Below are 17,054 nucleotides of genomic sequence, written 5' to 3' on the forward strand. Positions count from 1 at the left end.
ATCTGAGTTGCACTACTTTGAGCTCACATCAGCAGATCTCACCCATCTCCCTCTGTTTCTGTTCTACAGAAAATACTTTTGGACATCAGCCTGCAGTTGAGCTATGAAGGCTCTTGTCTTCGATGTTCAAGCACTCTTGATAAAGATGGAAAAGGTTTCACCTGTGCATCTCAGTAAAAACAGGACCTGAATAAGCAGCACCTCAAAAAATCATACAGCTCACACCCAGCACACATTTCAAAATCAAAACTGCAGAGATTACTCTGATAGAATATTGGTTTCAACAGAAACTTTAAAACTGAACAAATGGAAGGCAACATTAACTACAGTATTGTCTGAATGGCTGCAGTCATTCTCTGGAGCAACATGATCAGATCATTGCAATTTCACTTTTTATGCCAGAAAGGGAAAAGTTCTCTTACCAAAGAAACAGGAATTGAAGTACTTTGGTGATTTTCCCCACACTGAAATATTATCTGACATAATAAGAGTTCACCTTAATGTACTGCCATAAACCTGTGGCTTCCTTTGAGCTCATAGCGTGTGATGAAGCTACAAAGATGAGGAGACAACACTGCCAGGGTATTAATGGTAACACTGTATGCAAATTCTTGAACTACTGCAGGGCTTGTGAGTAAAGTGAAGTGCTCAGATGGCACTCACAGCTATGAAGGTACTTCTGTACATGAGAAGATTTACAGAATCCAAAAGATCAAACTTATAAATAGTAAATCATGCAAAGTGAAAAGCAGAAGGGGCACGATCCCAGCTGCTATTGAAAGGTGGGACAGAAGAGAAAAATGAGCACTAGCATAAAGACAAATGCCTCACATTTGGCCTCTTTCCTTGGAAATAGCTCTCCTATAACAGCATAAGAATCCAATACAAATGCCATGGTAGATGCACAGAGACTTCTCCAGAGAACATTCAAGGGACCTCAGTGAAGTTCAGAACAAGCTGTTAGCAAAGGTGACAAACAGGTGGCCCCTGCAGTCCTAGTGCTGCTTTGTTACTGAATGTTTCCCACCCAAACACTCCCTCACCCTACATATGGCCACCATCACCCTCCCTCCAGAAAATCTGTTGGGTATTTGCTACATTAAACAACACAAAGGCAAAAGGAGATAAAGAGATCTGGACAAAAAAAGGAAACAAAACAAGCTCATTCTGTAAAACAATGCTCACGCATTTTCTTGTTTTATTTTGGATAATTCTTCATGGATCTCCCCACCTCAGATGCCAAGGCAGATTTGGAACCTTTTTCTGATTTGATCAGAGTTGCCCAGTATACTTCACATAAAAGAGAAACAGAATTTGTTCACATTCAGAAAATGAACTGGAACCATCTTCAAAACAGCAGTTTTTCAGGATTGTGTAGGTTTTCACAGCCTGGGGCAGAAGACAAAAGGTCACTGAAGACACACAGTTTGGTGTGCTTTACAACCTGTCCCTCAGACCCACCTGTTGCTTTAAGTACAGGTTTGAGACTGACAGTGGGAAATCTGATTACCTGACCAAAATGGCAATACCTGAAGTGTTTAAGTCAGTTGGCCAGACTGCAGTTCATAGGCTTACTTTTATACAGCATTGCGATGTACATGAAAATAACAAAACTGTGTTTTCAAAGATGCGAGGAACATTATGCGAATGTGACAGATGGATCTGTGAACTGGAAAATCTCCTCATCAAAAAGGTCTTCTGGAAGTTCTTCATCTCCATCAGCAAAAAACGTAGGGAATGGAGGGTTTTTATTGCAGTCCTTGTAAGTAGGCAATTTGCTATCTCTGACCTGAAAAGCAGGAAGGGGGAGAGTAGGGTTAATAAATCTTACAGAAGATTTTTAGACAGTGATACACTAGAATTTAAAGAACTCAGCTTGCATGCATAAGAAAAACCCAACAGCATTCACATTCCACTTGTTTAAAGAATTCCAGGTATAATCATCAGTTACTTTAACATCAACCCCAGATATTGAATTTAACATTTTGTACTCATCTTTAAAAAGATTTTAAAAATCAGCAAAACTAAACAAACAAAAAATACAAAGAGAATTTGTCATTACAATGAATCAAAACCTTCTCATATGAATTCATTGCTCAATATTTTACAATGTTATTAAAATAGGAGTATAGCTTGTTTTAAGAGTGCTTATTTCTCACAGTATGTTCCTACCTGACATTCCAAGTTCTATTATGCAGCGTAATCACCTCTTCAACAAACAAGACACGCATTTGTATGCGTGATGCAAACTAATTATTGCAACTAATTTTGCAAAGATATGTGCATGTGCCGTACTGAATCCCTCTGGCTATTGCAGAGCTGCTCAGTTACTGCAGAGTTAAACATCTAAAATTCTTCACTCAGGAATCTGTACCTAAGTTTGTTGAACATGAGCCTCTAAGACAGCTTGTTTGCGAGAAGAGTGGTGCCACAGAGAAATTCCTTTACTGACCTCTCTACATGTGGAAAGATTTAAAATCTAGCCCCTGAAACTCCAATCTCTGAAGAAAATTAGTAGCAAGAATTATCAGCAAAAAGCAGTTTGCCTGCAGTAGCAGATAGAAGGCTCGTATCTCTGAATAAAAAAAAAAAAGAGCTACAAATTCTTAAATTTGATTTAAAATTAAATTCTTCTTTTTTATATTGTTACATATCATCTTCCTCCTGAGCTGTAATAATCCCCTTCAGGCACTATACTCAAGTGGATTAAAAAAAAAACGTGCAAATAGATTAGACAAAATTTTAGTAGAGAGAAGATAAACTCTTCCTCTTAGTTTTTGGTGGGGTTTTAAGGAACAGGATGCTTGTTCTTATTAGGTTGGACAAAGACCTCATGTAGGACAGTTCTGATTTATGCCAAAAATTAAATTAAAAAAATTTTGTGCCCACTTAATGCTCTGTTCTGACAGCACTGTATTTACCAAATTCATATCTACTATTACTTGAACCTTTCCCAAAATCCATGAGGATTCCTGCAGATAGTACATACAATAAATCTGGCATTCCAATATATTTTTAAGGGCAAGCTTGATAAACACAAGAATGCCTTTTGCTAAGAATGAGGGGATGAGGGGTTCAATGTGTTGCACTGGTTAGGATGGCTAAGTAGCTTTTCAAGTAGAACACTGCTCTTCTACAGAAGTGCTCTCTACGGTCTTGTGAACTGCCAGACCTGTAGCTCCCAATTTACACTGCACATCTAGCTGGAATGAACTAGACCGAGGTCCAATCCACAGACCTTTGCTGCAACAGTGAGTTCAGAAGAAACAGTCAAGAGAGCTTCAGCAGTGTCACCTGAAGGATGGCATCTTCAGAGACATCATCCTTCCCTTTCAATACACTGTGGCTGTTTCTTTTGCTATCTGAAACCCCATTTTAACTGTTTCACTGGTTATCTATTATTTCCCTTGCTGATTTCTCCTTTACTCTCTAATCCTATTACACACCAAAAGCTTTCTCTGTCAACAGCAAAACCCCTCATGATCCCTACATGAGTTAGTATCAGAAAGATTAGAAGAAATTATTTTATTTATGATAACTTATTCATTTCATGCATATCTTATTTAAATGTTTTCATGTCTACTTTTTGCTATTTTAGATTACTTTAATCAAGAAATAGTATGTGCTGTTACATATAGGCTGTGTTATTGCAGGCAGCTCTGGACATCCAGAAAATGAAAGGAAGTGAAATGTTTGTTTTCCTCCTATTTTTTTTTCCATTACTTCTTAAAACAATTTCTTATGACAGGATTTGGCAGTAAGACATCTGCTCTTAACTGAAGGAAAATCCAAAAGTCTAATTTCAGTCCTGCATTAGTTTATTTAAATGAATTTAAGATTTCTGTCCAGACTTAACATTGTATGAATTACATATTAATGCCAAGGGGCATTTTGGACAGAGTATCTTCAGTGTGATATGGAGAATTCTTAAAGCAGTTTTAAGAGTCTCCTGAAACAGCTCTAACAGACCATTGTTGCACCCAGAGCAGTACAACACAGTTTCATTTTGCCCCTTCCAAACTCCTCAGAAGCTTGACAGATCCCAGAAACACAGGTCACATCTGATGTTAAAATTGTTTTCTTCTGATATGGTCATTTTTTTTTATTGGTATAATTGATGCAGTATTTCTTTTGACGGGTGAAGCTACTGCTCTTTTTCCATCTTTCTCTACACTCATAGCTTTCAAATGCAATTTAAAGTAAAAAAGTGCTATCTTAGAGCATCACTACCAAGCTACATGAAACTCTTTCTCCTTGAAATTAAAAAAAGTTAGATGGTATTCTATTATCATGTATTGTCATTATCATTACTATTTAAAGAACTCAACTTCGTTTTACACCTGAAAGTATTGTTCAGCAGGTAAAACATGGTATGATTTATCTGTCTTCTCAAGAGACTTATTTAATTACTCCCTTTACATTTATGAAGGGCCCAGCATACCAAAGGTTTCAGTAATCTGAGGTAAGAGACACAGGAACAATAATTTCACAGCAGTATAAAGAGGTTCACTGGTGTGGAGCAGCAGCAGCTACACTTGTCTGTATAGGCAAGTACACAGAAAAGAAGTGCAGGTGACCCAGCACAGCTCTTCCTGCTCTCCTAGTAACATCCTGAGAACATCCCTCCCTAATAAAGGAGTAAGTTTTCATGCTGTGTTACTAAAATCCAGTGAATTTGGCTCTCATCCCCAGAAGGAATCAAGCTCATAGTCCAAACTGTTACTGCTATCCATAAAAGCATTTGCTGTATACCTCATATAATAAATGCTGGGCTTACTCAACTGCTGTGTTAATAGCACTATAAATTACAGTAGACTATACTATAGATAGATAGATAGATGTTATATGCAGATGATGGTATAACCACTACAGTGTATTCTCTGACAGGTCATTTTATCTAGAAAAATACTAGAGAAAGCTGAAATTGGAGCTGGTTGGGTCACTAAATCTTTAGAACAGTCATAAAGGGTTTTGCAGACAATTAATAAACTGCACTTATATATGTCCCCTATATTGACAGTGTAATGGGTAGTACAAACAAACACAAATTCAGAAATCTATCACCACAAAAGGCTTAATGTGGTCTTAAACAAGTGTTAAAAACTGATGTTTAAGTCAGAACTCACATTTGTAGTTTAAAAGGGCTTCAGGCTGTGTTAGCAACCACAGCAAAGAATGCAAGCTATTTGTGTATAAAAACGTGTTTAAATATAGAAAATGATTAGAAATAAGCTCCCGAGGTGTCATACATCACCTAACTCAGCTTCCCTGCTATTTTTGAAGCTAGACATAAAAATTGAACCCAAGAATTATATCCATTTCTTACCAGCCTTATTTTGTCTTAAAAAATAACCCAGCCATACAAATCCCCCCTAGACCTCTGCACAACTCTATGAATGAGGCCCAAGGCACAGGACAGAGAACATGAAAGAATTGAAGGCACCACACTATCTCTGCATGTCCTCAACTTGAGCAGAGGGCACCCAATCCAGGCATCAACAACTAGCAACACAGCACAGTAACACAGGGAAGTATAAAATAAGTAGGATGCAAATCACTACTTCTCTTTGAAAAAAAAAAAAAGAGCCAAACAAAAACAGGAATGTCAAGACTTAAGTTACTAGCTCAAGTGGAACATCATACTAAAGCAACTTGGATACTTCAATTGGACTCAGGTCTAGCATACAAACAGGTTAGTTCAGTATCAGCTTGCAAAGCAACTCCTATGGGCTACCAGATTTGCCAGAATTTCTGCTCTCACTACAAGTGATATATTTAAAATGATCAACACGGAATATCCTAAGAAAATCAGGTACCTGAAAATCAGGGCAGGTATAAAATACTATCCTAGACAAAGTATAAGATCGTGAATTATAATATACTATATTACTCTCCACTAAAAGGCATCTACTTGAAAAGAGAGTTAAGTCTTGTGCATCTCTCTTGAATGACAAAAGAGGATTTTTTGATAACACACCTGGGAGAGCAATCCAGAGCCATCACCTTTAGAAAGAGAAAGCTGTTATAGATGGTAACTACGGGCCCTGGGATCTAAGAAGATACCCCAGAAAGAAACAGATGTTTCCTGAGGTAGGCAATCTTGATAGGCCCAACACACAAATTTTACAATTGCTTACTCTGCAATGTTATTCTTGTAACAGAAGAACTCTGTGCATTCCAGCACACTCCTGAAGTTTATTAATTTTATCACACCTTGCAACTGAGAAAGAAATCTATGTAAGCTTTTTACATTAGTTTTCCAGTTGGCTAGAAACATTACTGATGTCAGTTATTTACCTGCATACTTCAATGTGCAATATCAAATGCAAGCTGATTCTAATTAAAAACAGAAATCCATCAATCCCAGTATTCTGCAATTTTATTTTGCTGAAAACAAAACTTGAAAAATTTAAGTGCTTCATCTCTGTCTGAATTGAGTGCTGATGCATGAAGTTTCCAAAAATACAACATACAAAATAAATATATGCTTTAAAGGTGCACTATGGTTTTAATGGTTACCAAGCAACACAGAGTGGGTACTGAACACAAATGCCTTCCCCTCGGAGGCACACAAAAAGGGAAGTATTATGCAATATTTCACTCTGGAACTCAAAGACAGATGGATTCAAATTCCCTAGACGTTATTCCTACTTATTACAGGCAGGTATTTAGTGGAATGAACAGTAATTACAGCAGCTAATATCCCATAATTCCTCTCCCCAACTACAGATCCAAACAAATATACAACAATATATTGGAAGTCAATGTCTATAAGCAAACAAGAAAACACTGTGGAAGAAAGGTGTAAGGAAGCTAAAAACACCACAGATGAATGCAGCAAGATTAATGGAGAAAAAAACCCCCAGAAATCAGAGAACCAAATAGCATTGCTTTACCTGATTTTATAATTAAAGCCTTTTCTACTCTTCGCAGATATATTTGAAAAAATAAGGGAAAAAATGAATGTAATGTAATTCATATGGCCCATGCAAGGAAAAAGCCACAGAATGGATCCACCAGCTCAAGGAATTGGAATGAAATGTAGCTTACTACATATTGCCTTCAATCTCCTAATAAGACTGGAAGCAATTTTGGGAGACCTATTTCTTAATAGCAGTGACACCTACTACTGTGTCTTGACCTCATACAGTGTTACTTATTATTAAATGTCATGAAAATTTGAGTCCGCAGCACTTTGGTCAAAATCTTTCATATACTCTCTTAAGCAAGGAGCTCTAAGAGAAGAAAAGCCTCATTCTTCCCATGTATGTTCTTTTCCAAGCAGAACGTGCAGTGTCTGATCAGCAAGGGAAGAATGATTTGTTTGAATGAGATCTTCATGGTGTACATAAGAATGTGCAGTATTAACACACAGAGCTTTGTTTTAAAAAACAATTTATATTACAGGTGTGTAATAAATGCTTGTTTTCTTAACTCACTTAAAATCAGAAATAAAAATTAGATTATTGAGTCTAGTTAGAATAAAAGTTATAATCTGGTAAAAACAGGCACTGTACTCAGTCTCAGTGGCTTCATAAGATGTTGCATCCTTACAGATAAAACATGTGAGATGTGTACCTGCATTTGCCACCAACGTGGATTTTAATGGCATTACCAGGGTAACAAGATGCACAATATTTTTCAACAATTAACTCTTGTTTAAGAGAACTATTAAGATCAAAGAATACAGTCTGGGCATCAAACATTTCTCAATTTTTCAGCTACATTATGCTGCTTGTATGCACACATTATTATTTAAAACTAACATCCTAAAATAAATTCCCACTTAATTAAATTTCAGACTGACATTGAGAAACCAAGTTCATGCCTCAGGATTAGGAAAAAATACTTTGAACACAGTCAAGAAAAGTTCATTCAGTCCAATATACAGATGAAAAGCCAGTCAAACCACACTCTTAATTCTATGTAATTGATGTCACACCCAGTAATTTTGCAGAAGTTGTCCTGAAAACTACTTTTCCTGGATATCTCTTAACCAATTTTCACTATATTTGGAAGAGAAATGTGTAATGTATTCCCCAGGCTTGGGCTGGACATTAAAATAAAAACAGTTAAGAGATACCTTGCCCAGGACAAAAGGTCTTATTTGCAGAGAAACATTAATTTTCTATGGGTAAAAACCCTATTTGAAGGCAAGGTTGCTGTACACAGGCCCAGTAGCTGTAGAGTTCTCCTCCACAACTAAGAGACAAAAAAACCAGATGTCCACAGTAAACCAGAAGATAATAAACTATTTGAAAACATCTGAATTTGATGAACTCTTCAACTTTTCAAGTCCTGAACCATTTAAATCCCTGCATTGAGGGATTCTGAGGATTTAAAACTCTCAGATACAGAGGTACATGCATACCAAACTCATCATAGTCCTTCATAGCAAAGACATTTGATACCCTGCACTTTATTCAGTCAGAATGGAAACAACTTCCTCCAAGTAAGTGGTTTGCAGGTATGCAGAATATAAGTAGAAAGAAAGTAACAAAGAAATTTCTACTTTGAAAACTACCCTTGAAAAGCACTTTTCTTGCTTTGATGTGAATTATTTACATCATAAGAACACTTATCAGACTCTTCATTGTTTTAAGATTGTCTACAGAAAACTGAAACAATATCCAAATAATTTGAAATGAATTCTGCAGACTGCCACAGAAAATACCACTGGCACATTTATACTGATTCCAAAGGGAACTCAGATCTTTATTGTGAACTCCAGCTGTTTCTTTGTGTACCTCAACTGCTTCTTGGAAAAGTAACTGCTACTGGGTATGGGAATGCTTAAATAACCTCTAAAGCAGGACTTGTGTGTCTGTTCATCAATATAACACTTAAATAACATTCTGGAAATCTCACCACCATGTTACAGGCTCATGTTGGCATTAAAAGGGGATGAACACAGCTTACCACAGGGTTCAGCAACTGTGTTGGTGTATCCTAAGATATGTGGGTGCAAATCTAAGAAGGAGCCATTTAGAGTGCCCTACTGAGCTATTCAGTGCTTACTGCCCCTGCTGACCACGCTCTATCACACAACTGATTCCACTGCCCTTTGATTTAACAGTACAAGATTTCTCAGAAGAAATGAAAATTGCATCCTACCACTGTTTTTTCATTTGGAAATTGATTTGTAGAGAGCTTAGGAGTCACTAATACCATTATTGAAAGTAGCAAACATACCTTCACCAGGCAATTGGTGTGACCTGGAACGGACCCATTTACATAAATAATGTCATGTTTTGTATTGATCCTCCATACCTAGGAGACAGAAAAAAAAAAAAATCAAACATTAAGTCTTGTTTAGAGATTATTCCCAGTTTTACAAGAAGTCTAGCAAAGCCCAGACTGAGTAACTGGCTGTGATACCCTGGGGAAGAAAAATGTTCTGTACAGGCCTAAACTTGCCATAGAATTCACTCACATGCCACTGTGGGTGCAAAGCTTCCTAATGCAAGAGACTGAAACAGTTTTAAAGGGCTGGAGACTGTATTTGGTAAAGCAGCTCTTTGTTCAGTGTAACACCAAGCAAAGCTCCTAGGCCTCTTTTCCTTCTAACAGGAATAAGTTGAAAAAGATGAAAAACATCACAGGTGACAAAGTAAAACAAATGTCCTTGTGAAAATGTTCCTGTTACCATATGTTAATTTCTTAACTCAATCAGGTGCTCAACTGAACACACACACTTTCTGCTACAAAAAATTAGTTATAGTAAACTGAGAACAACAGCAGCACTTTTTGGCAAACTAGAGGTGAAAATGCTTTTTGTGCAAACTGGAGAGGTTGCCTTCAGAGACAGAGTAACTTTAATAGCTCAGGAGCTGCTGCAGCTATGCACAAATCAGAATCAGGACAGAAACTATAACCCCCTTTCTGCACATGAAAGTGAAAGGCCATGACCAAGTCAGAGCTTCAAACAACTCAGATTTGGGTTGGGTGTGAACAATGGAATAGGCATGGAGACATTAACTGAAATCACCAAAAGACTGATTGTTTTCCCTCTTCAAAGGCAGAAGTCAAGGGACATAAGGAAATTACACTGAATGGGGAAGCATCACCTGAAATCCCAGTTCCCAGGGTACCACAAACACAAAAGGATGTTCAGATAAGTTATTTGTAACCTACAAGAGAACACATTTGCTGCTCTGGTCTTTCCAGCTTGCTTACTTCAAGATGCTGCTGTCTGGACTCTTGCAGAGATGGCAGACAGGACACCATTGCTTGGCAATGCCACTACCTTATACACACACTGGTATAGCCAGAACTCACCTTTAATCCAAAAGATGTCCTGTAGATGTTACCCATTTTACCAGGCATTTTCTTTCCACGATAAACTTTGGCAGCTTGCTAGATAAAAACAAGGCCAAAACCACCATGTTAACTGCAAGAGGTACACCAGAGAAAATATTTCAAGGCTAAAAATATATAATATCAAAAAAATCTAATCCTGACAAGCATTTTAAATACCTCCTGCCAGAGGTTAGGCTTTATTCTACATGTGTTCTGAAATACTTGACCACAATCACAAGATTTATATATATATATATATATATATATATATATATATACACACACCCATAAACACTGTAGTTTCTCTCCTCCCCTAATCTAAAAGTTTTTACACTGATGTCAATCAGATCTTTTTTAATGTGTGTACCCAAATTAAAAATTCCACTCCCCAGTATTCTTTAGTTTCTGTACCCAATTTTGATTGGCTGGGCATAAACTGGACAACAAAGGTGGGGAAAAAAGGCAGGAACAAGTGCAATAATTTTAAATTCTACAATGTTATCAAAGGATTTGTATCCTGCACCTCTCTGTTATACACTAATAATGTTTTTGGAGTATTTCTTAATTCTTGTGGAAATCATGATTTCAGGAAATTAATTGCAATGCAGTTCTAGGGAGAAGATTCTCTACTGAACAGTCCTGGATTACAAAAATCTCTGAGATAGCCAACCATAGATGGGAAAGTACTGTCAAGGCATCGCTTTTCCCCTCTTGCATCCTTTCACCTTGTTTCCTTTCCATCATACCTACTTCCAATACCATTTTTCATTCTATATACTTTGTGAAATTACATGTAGCATTACTGCTTAGGAAATTCTAATTTAAAGAAAAGGAAAGGGGTTATTTTGTAATGATGAATACCATCTGCTAAAATAGTGTTTAGTGTTCAAATATTTACATTCTTCAATGAAAACAAGTGCCAGGTGTAGAATTCTTCTGCCAGCTGAAACTGAGGACTATAAATCAGTAACACATGCTTTTACACTCTCAATTACTCAAGCTTCATTGACTGCTGCCTTTTTGCTTTTACTATTCTCTTGAGCATTATTAATCCTTTTTTAAATTTTAATTTCTCTCAGAAATTTACAGACAGTTCATGTTCAGTACTACAACTCAGTTTATCTTAATTAGTTTGCAAAATATTCCTCTTAGCTCAGTCTAATATTGTACAACCTTTATAAGACAAAGCCTAAAATTAACTTGTTCAAAGAGCTTTTATACTAATATTATTTATAGTTTGAAATGTAAAAATATGACTCTGTACTCTGCTTAGAAATGCATGGAAGCTTACACACTTCTGGGAATAATTCCCTACTAAATTATGGGGATCAGATCATGAAGCAGCTACACATGCCAGGCAAGGTGATAAAAGCAACCAGGGTTCCAAAGAAGAGTACAATATCTGCAGGATAACATATCAGGCAAATCCATTCCAATCTATAAATGCTGTGATAAAAGCTTCTTAGAACTCTCTTTGAAGTATTAAGACTGTTTCTCTCACTATATTACAAGATATGCCAATTAGCTCAGTTAAAATATGAGCATTTACCAGCAATACAGAATATTCATAAATTGAGACCTAAGAGAACAGCACTGCTCCTTATACAGGATTCTGAACTTCCTTTGCTGCTGGGATTCCCTGCTAGCACAGAGTAACTGTGGCAGCTAGCTATTGTACATTTGTTCAGTTTTAAAAGTTCTAAAAACAATGAAGAATGTTTTAATGGGAAATGAGAATCCTCACATTGGTAGATATTGCTCCAGGTCGTCTGTGAGTTTTTGTCTGGCCATGGCTTGCAGGCTGACCTTTAAATCCCCACCTTTTCATGACACCTTGAAATCCTTTACCAATTCTGAAAACAAAAATAATTAAGAAACAAACCTGGGTTAGTCAGACATAAGCTTTCTAGCAATAATCAACAATTCCAGTCAGGCTCATGATTTTTTTACCTTTAACAACACTCAGCTTAGGGAAGAAGACACTTAAACGTGGTATAAAAATCTGTACTTTGCACCATAAACATATTTTAGTACAATGCTTAAAGACTGCTTTACAGAATAAGAAGCACTAGAAGAGTCAAACAGGCAAGAAGACTAACATAAAATGCTCTTTGCTGTGATTGTCCTCAATAAAAGTTACCATAATGCATCTCTCACCAAGTGAGCAGCAGAACAACAAACAAAAACCCTGTCAAAATCCCAAATAATACCATATACCACAACTTAAGATCTGGCCTAAGCATTGAGAGAGGGATGAGATGGCTACTTAGAAGGAACATTTCTTTTCCATACAACAAACTCATCTCCTGAGAGCAGCTTTGGGTATAGTGACATGTAATTCCCTTGATCTGTATTCATCCAACAAATAAGCTCTAAAACACAATATCAAATAAAATGTATTTTCAGAGTCCATGTCCTTCATCTTGGAGCCACATGACAGCACTACTGGCTTTGGAATTCTCTATTTACTGCAAGGACAGATTCAATAGGAAAAATCACCACTGCACAAAGGAAAAGCCGAATTAAGTGTGTGTTAAACTGGCATTATCTGTGCCCAAAAGCAGAAGTCTGACCACAGTGTTTATGGCTGCACTGATTATTAAATTTAACCCGAAATTGTCTCAGTTGGTCAGAGCATGGTGCTTCTAATGCCAAGGTTGTGGTTCCATCCCTGTAAGGGCCTTTCACTTAAAGAGTTGGACCCTGTGATCCTTGTAGGTCCCTTCCAACTTTGAATATCCTGTGATTCTATGATTTTGCAAGAGAATCCTTTTCCTCTGATTTACAGAAATACTTTCTCTGCTAATGCACTTCACATTAAAAATAAAAATATATAGGTACTTTGCATCTAAAATAAAACTGGGTATGAGCACACTCTATGCAGGAACTGCACTTGGCTGACTCCCTGCTCAGCACTGCCATGAAAAACTAGTGAACACACAAACACAGAAAACACCAACATTAACAAAAAGTAGATTCTTTCCTCTTCTCACTTGATTCAGCTCTCCTCTAACTGCTGTCCTGGTTAGCTTGAACATATCAAACCCCAGTCAAAAATAGCCATAAAGAAAGACTCTCTAAAGCTACAGAATTGTAAGGGAGCATGAGCTGTGCAACCACAGTGTCTGTCTCCTGGTCTTCCCCTTCCCCGCTCAGAACCTATGGGACAATTCCAGTTAAATCTGGCAAAGAAACATGTGTAATTGTTTGAATAAAGAAGTTACTGGTTAGAAACTCCTGACTATTTTTTGCTCCTTACCTAGAGCTAAGGAAAAGCTAAAACTTAATTAAAGCAGTGATATCTTCCTTTGATCTGCCAGCTGGCTGGTCATGCAAATGGCTGTCACCAGTAAGACAAGTCCTTCCAGGCCAGCAGACAGTGGTGGGACATGAAGATATGAAGAGGGTTGGGGCCATGAGAGGAAGCTGAATGAAGGCACCTGTGGGAGGGAGGACCTGGGTTACCTGGGATCAGGAACACAAGACAGGAATCCAAAGGATGCAAGGCTTTGTAACACCACTTTCTGATAGTATCAGCTTATTTTAAAAGCTTGCAGTAGTAAACAGCAATTGTCATAAAAAAACAGTTTGAAAAATACACTTTAAGACAGGCTCTAAACTCGTGTTTTTCTGTTTTCATATTGCTAGGGAGCAGTAACTATGAAATACATGCAGAAACTAAGCTATAGGAAAACTCATATCTGTTCTGCCAAAATGCTGTTTTTTTTCTTTTAAACTACCTATTACTGGCCATGTTTTCCAAGCAGATTACTTCTGGCATCTTTAGCTGGAAGATGGACTTAGCAAAGTCTCCAAAACCAACTGCAAGTGGGTTGCAGGTGTGCAGTCAACAGAGTGAGCAGATAAATTCTCTCTTTAAATGATGGGGCATGATAAATTCTTTAGCTGCAGAAATGCCCTTGCAATTCAGAGAAAACCACACAACCACAGAAAGCTACCATTTCAAAAGTAAACACTACTGTCAAACTTAGCCAAGAAGAATAAATCTCTGATGTCATGAAATCAACATTTCATTCAACTTACTTGGTTTTTAATATGAACAATTTAGAATACTGACAGTTGTGCTTAAAAATTTTTAAAACATAAATACTTCATATATGCAAGAGATGTATTTTTAAATAGAGTTTAGTACATCAAATACTGTAAGATAACTTCAAAAAAAGTGATTATGTTACAAGATAGAGTTGTTAGTATTAATTGATTCATGCAATAGAGAATACTCAGTTGCTTCTTGGTCCTTCCAATTACACATGTATTTTCTGTGAACAAAGACTCAGATTTTACAACACCGAAGCCTTAGGAACTTTACAGAAAGTGTGATCAGACTGAAAAACGAGTACTCCAGTAAACCTGAAAGTTCTCCTGCATCTGTTGATCTGGAATATGAAAACAAATCTTCAGTCTCTGAAATATTCTGCTTAAAGTCAAGGAAAGATATTGCAATACTGAAATTAAGAGCATTTTATACTTTTAAAAAAATTTCTAATTTTAATTTTATACTTTTTTATTTTCGTATTTCATTTTTTTTTACTATGTATCAAGGTGTTTTCATCATATTAGTTCAATAATGTTTCAGATTAGTTTCATTTTTGACTTGTAAAAATCACTCCGTTATCTACAAGGACACTTCACCTAACTTAGGACTTCCTGACATTAATTTCCTATTTAATATGACACAGCCATCATGACTGAAATAATTTAATAAGAAGCAGTTACAGTTTTTTTCATCTTGGAGTTTTTTACTTTAAAAAAGAATAAACAATGTGTAATGTTTTTTGTCACAATGTCAAGAAGACAAACAATTACACTGTGTATATTTCTTATTTGACTCATGTTCCATCTGAAAAAAAGCTGAAAACAGAGTAAGAACAGAATAAGATTATCTAGACTGAATGCAAAGTTTAAAACAAAGTAAGGACCTACTAACATCTGGTTTATAATAAAATTTAGAACTGGTCAACTAGGCAGTTAGTAGCTCAGGCAATATACCTCAAGCATTCTAAAGAACAGTGTTTTTCCAGCCTAAATTGATGTGAATAAGATCTGTTTTCAGACAAGGGGTGGATTTCTCCACTATATGAAAAAAAAACAAAAAAGAGTACATTTTCTCCACGATCCACAATTTATCTGTATTTCTAATGCAAAGACTTTACATTCTTCCAATTGTATGAAATGCAATATGCTTTTGAAACTAATATTTATCTTATATAAACAAGGAAGAGAAGTTAAGATGCATGCTGTTCAAGACATATTATGGAAAATCAGAGAAGAGTTTATACAGTGTATTGTATAAATCTTAAACTTTTATTCTGACAAAAATAATGAATATTATGCAAATTATATTCTTGTCAATTTCTGAACAGACACCAGGTATCAGCTATTAATATCACTCATTTAACTTCAAATTGTTTAACTGCCCTCTTTGCCCTCCTTAAAAATTACTACAAGTGAACACATTCAGCAAGGATCGCCAATAAAAGAAAAGTAATTATTTAAACTTAACTTAAGCCAGCTGAGATTTTTAAAAAACATTAAGGTCTGTCAAAGCAGGATGTTAATCCAGTACTATATATTAATTTAACAGAATAAATTACTAGAATCCACTCAGAAAGAATTCATTTTGCTACAGTATCTGAAATATGATAACCAAGAACCTACGCCGAAGTAGAATGTTTGACATCCTGCTTACCCTGTTGTGGTATCATGCTAAGGCATCTTCTACCTGTTGTCTTGGTTTGAATCAAGGGCTATACATCTTTAATGTTCTAACAGTAACATTACACACCATATCTGAACAGAAAACCCCACATGCATGAGACTTATAAAACTAGATTTGAAATGCAGAATGCCCCTGTTCCTCAAAAGATGCAATATAGTGACTTAGTTTACTTGGCTTCACTGAGTGAAGCATTACCTGATTCCCAGAAAGTAATGATAGGGAGCAATGATGATATGAAAAACTAGGACATGCAAGAGTTAAAAGAAAAAATAATCTTTCTGCAGAGTTAAAAATAGAGTTTAATTACAGTTGTTCTGGTCCCACCTGCAGGAAAGCAGGTGTTGAGGTCAACCACCTAATTTTGTACAAACCCTCATTTTCCAGATTTGATACAAGAAAAATGCCAGTACGTAATGAGAGAACTCTCATTTAGAAAGCTATGGGAATTAAGCAACAATTTACTTAGCTAGTAACTCTTCAAATGCAGTTAATTTAAAAGAGCATTATTTCGATGCTGCAGGGGAAAAGCATTCCAACTACTTACTCAGATAACTTTGGGCAAATGGAGCATTCTGATTCAGGCTCAGGTTACACTGTTAATTGAGCAAAACTTAAATAAACCATAAACACTCCAGACTCACCACTTTCCAACAAAACTACTGTTGGCTTTTTCTCGGGAGTGACAACATTTCTGATGTTTCTCATCACCCTCACAGTAAAGAATTTCTTCCTAATATCTAATCCAAAAGTTTGAATATCTAATCTCAGTTTAAAGCCATTTGTCCTGTCACCACATGCTTTTGTAAAAGGTCTTTCTCCATCCTTCTTACAGGCTCCCTTCCGGTACTGGAAGCTGCAATTAGGTCACCCTGAAGCCTTCTCTTCTCCAGGCTGAACAATCCCAATTCCCTTAGCCTTTCCTCATAGGGGAGGTGCTCCATCCCTAGAGGGGACCACAGAGCTGTAAGCAGTACTCAAGGTGGGGTCACAGAGCTGCAGCCTGTGAGAGAGGTGT

At 36.6% G+C, this 17,054-nt stretch overlaps 1 protein-coding gene across 1 annotated transcript in view; it reads right to left on the minus strand.

Moving 5' to 3' along the window:
- Nucleotides 1-1,165: 1,165 nt before the first annotated feature.
- The window catches only part of MRPL3 (mitochondrial ribosomal protein L3), a 28,375-nt gene continuing 12,486 nt past the window's right edge, over nucleotides 1,166-17,054 (minus strand). Inside the window, exons 7-10 of the mRNA XM_066571766.1 lie at nucleotides 12,044-12,152; nucleotides 10,279-10,356; nucleotides 9,193-9,270; nucleotides 1,166-1,789 (exon numbers count right to left, since the gene is read on the minus strand). Coding sequence (XP_066427863.1) covers nucleotides 1,640-1,789; nucleotides 9,193-9,270; nucleotides 10,279-10,356; nucleotides 12,044-12,152 — 415 coding nt within the window. The 3' untranslated portion in view covers nucleotides 1,166-1,639. The remainder of the gene's footprint in view (nucleotides 1,790-9,192; nucleotides 9,271-10,278; nucleotides 10,357-12,043; nucleotides 12,153-17,054) is intronic.

This window comes from Molothrus aeneus, chromosome 1 (genome assembly GCF_037042795.1).
Source record: "Molothrus aeneus isolate 106 chromosome 1, BPBGC_Maene_1.0, whole genome shotgun sequence".
Taxonomy (NCBI): Eukaryota; Metazoa; Chordata; class Aves; order Passeriformes; family Icteridae; genus Molothrus; species Molothrus aeneus.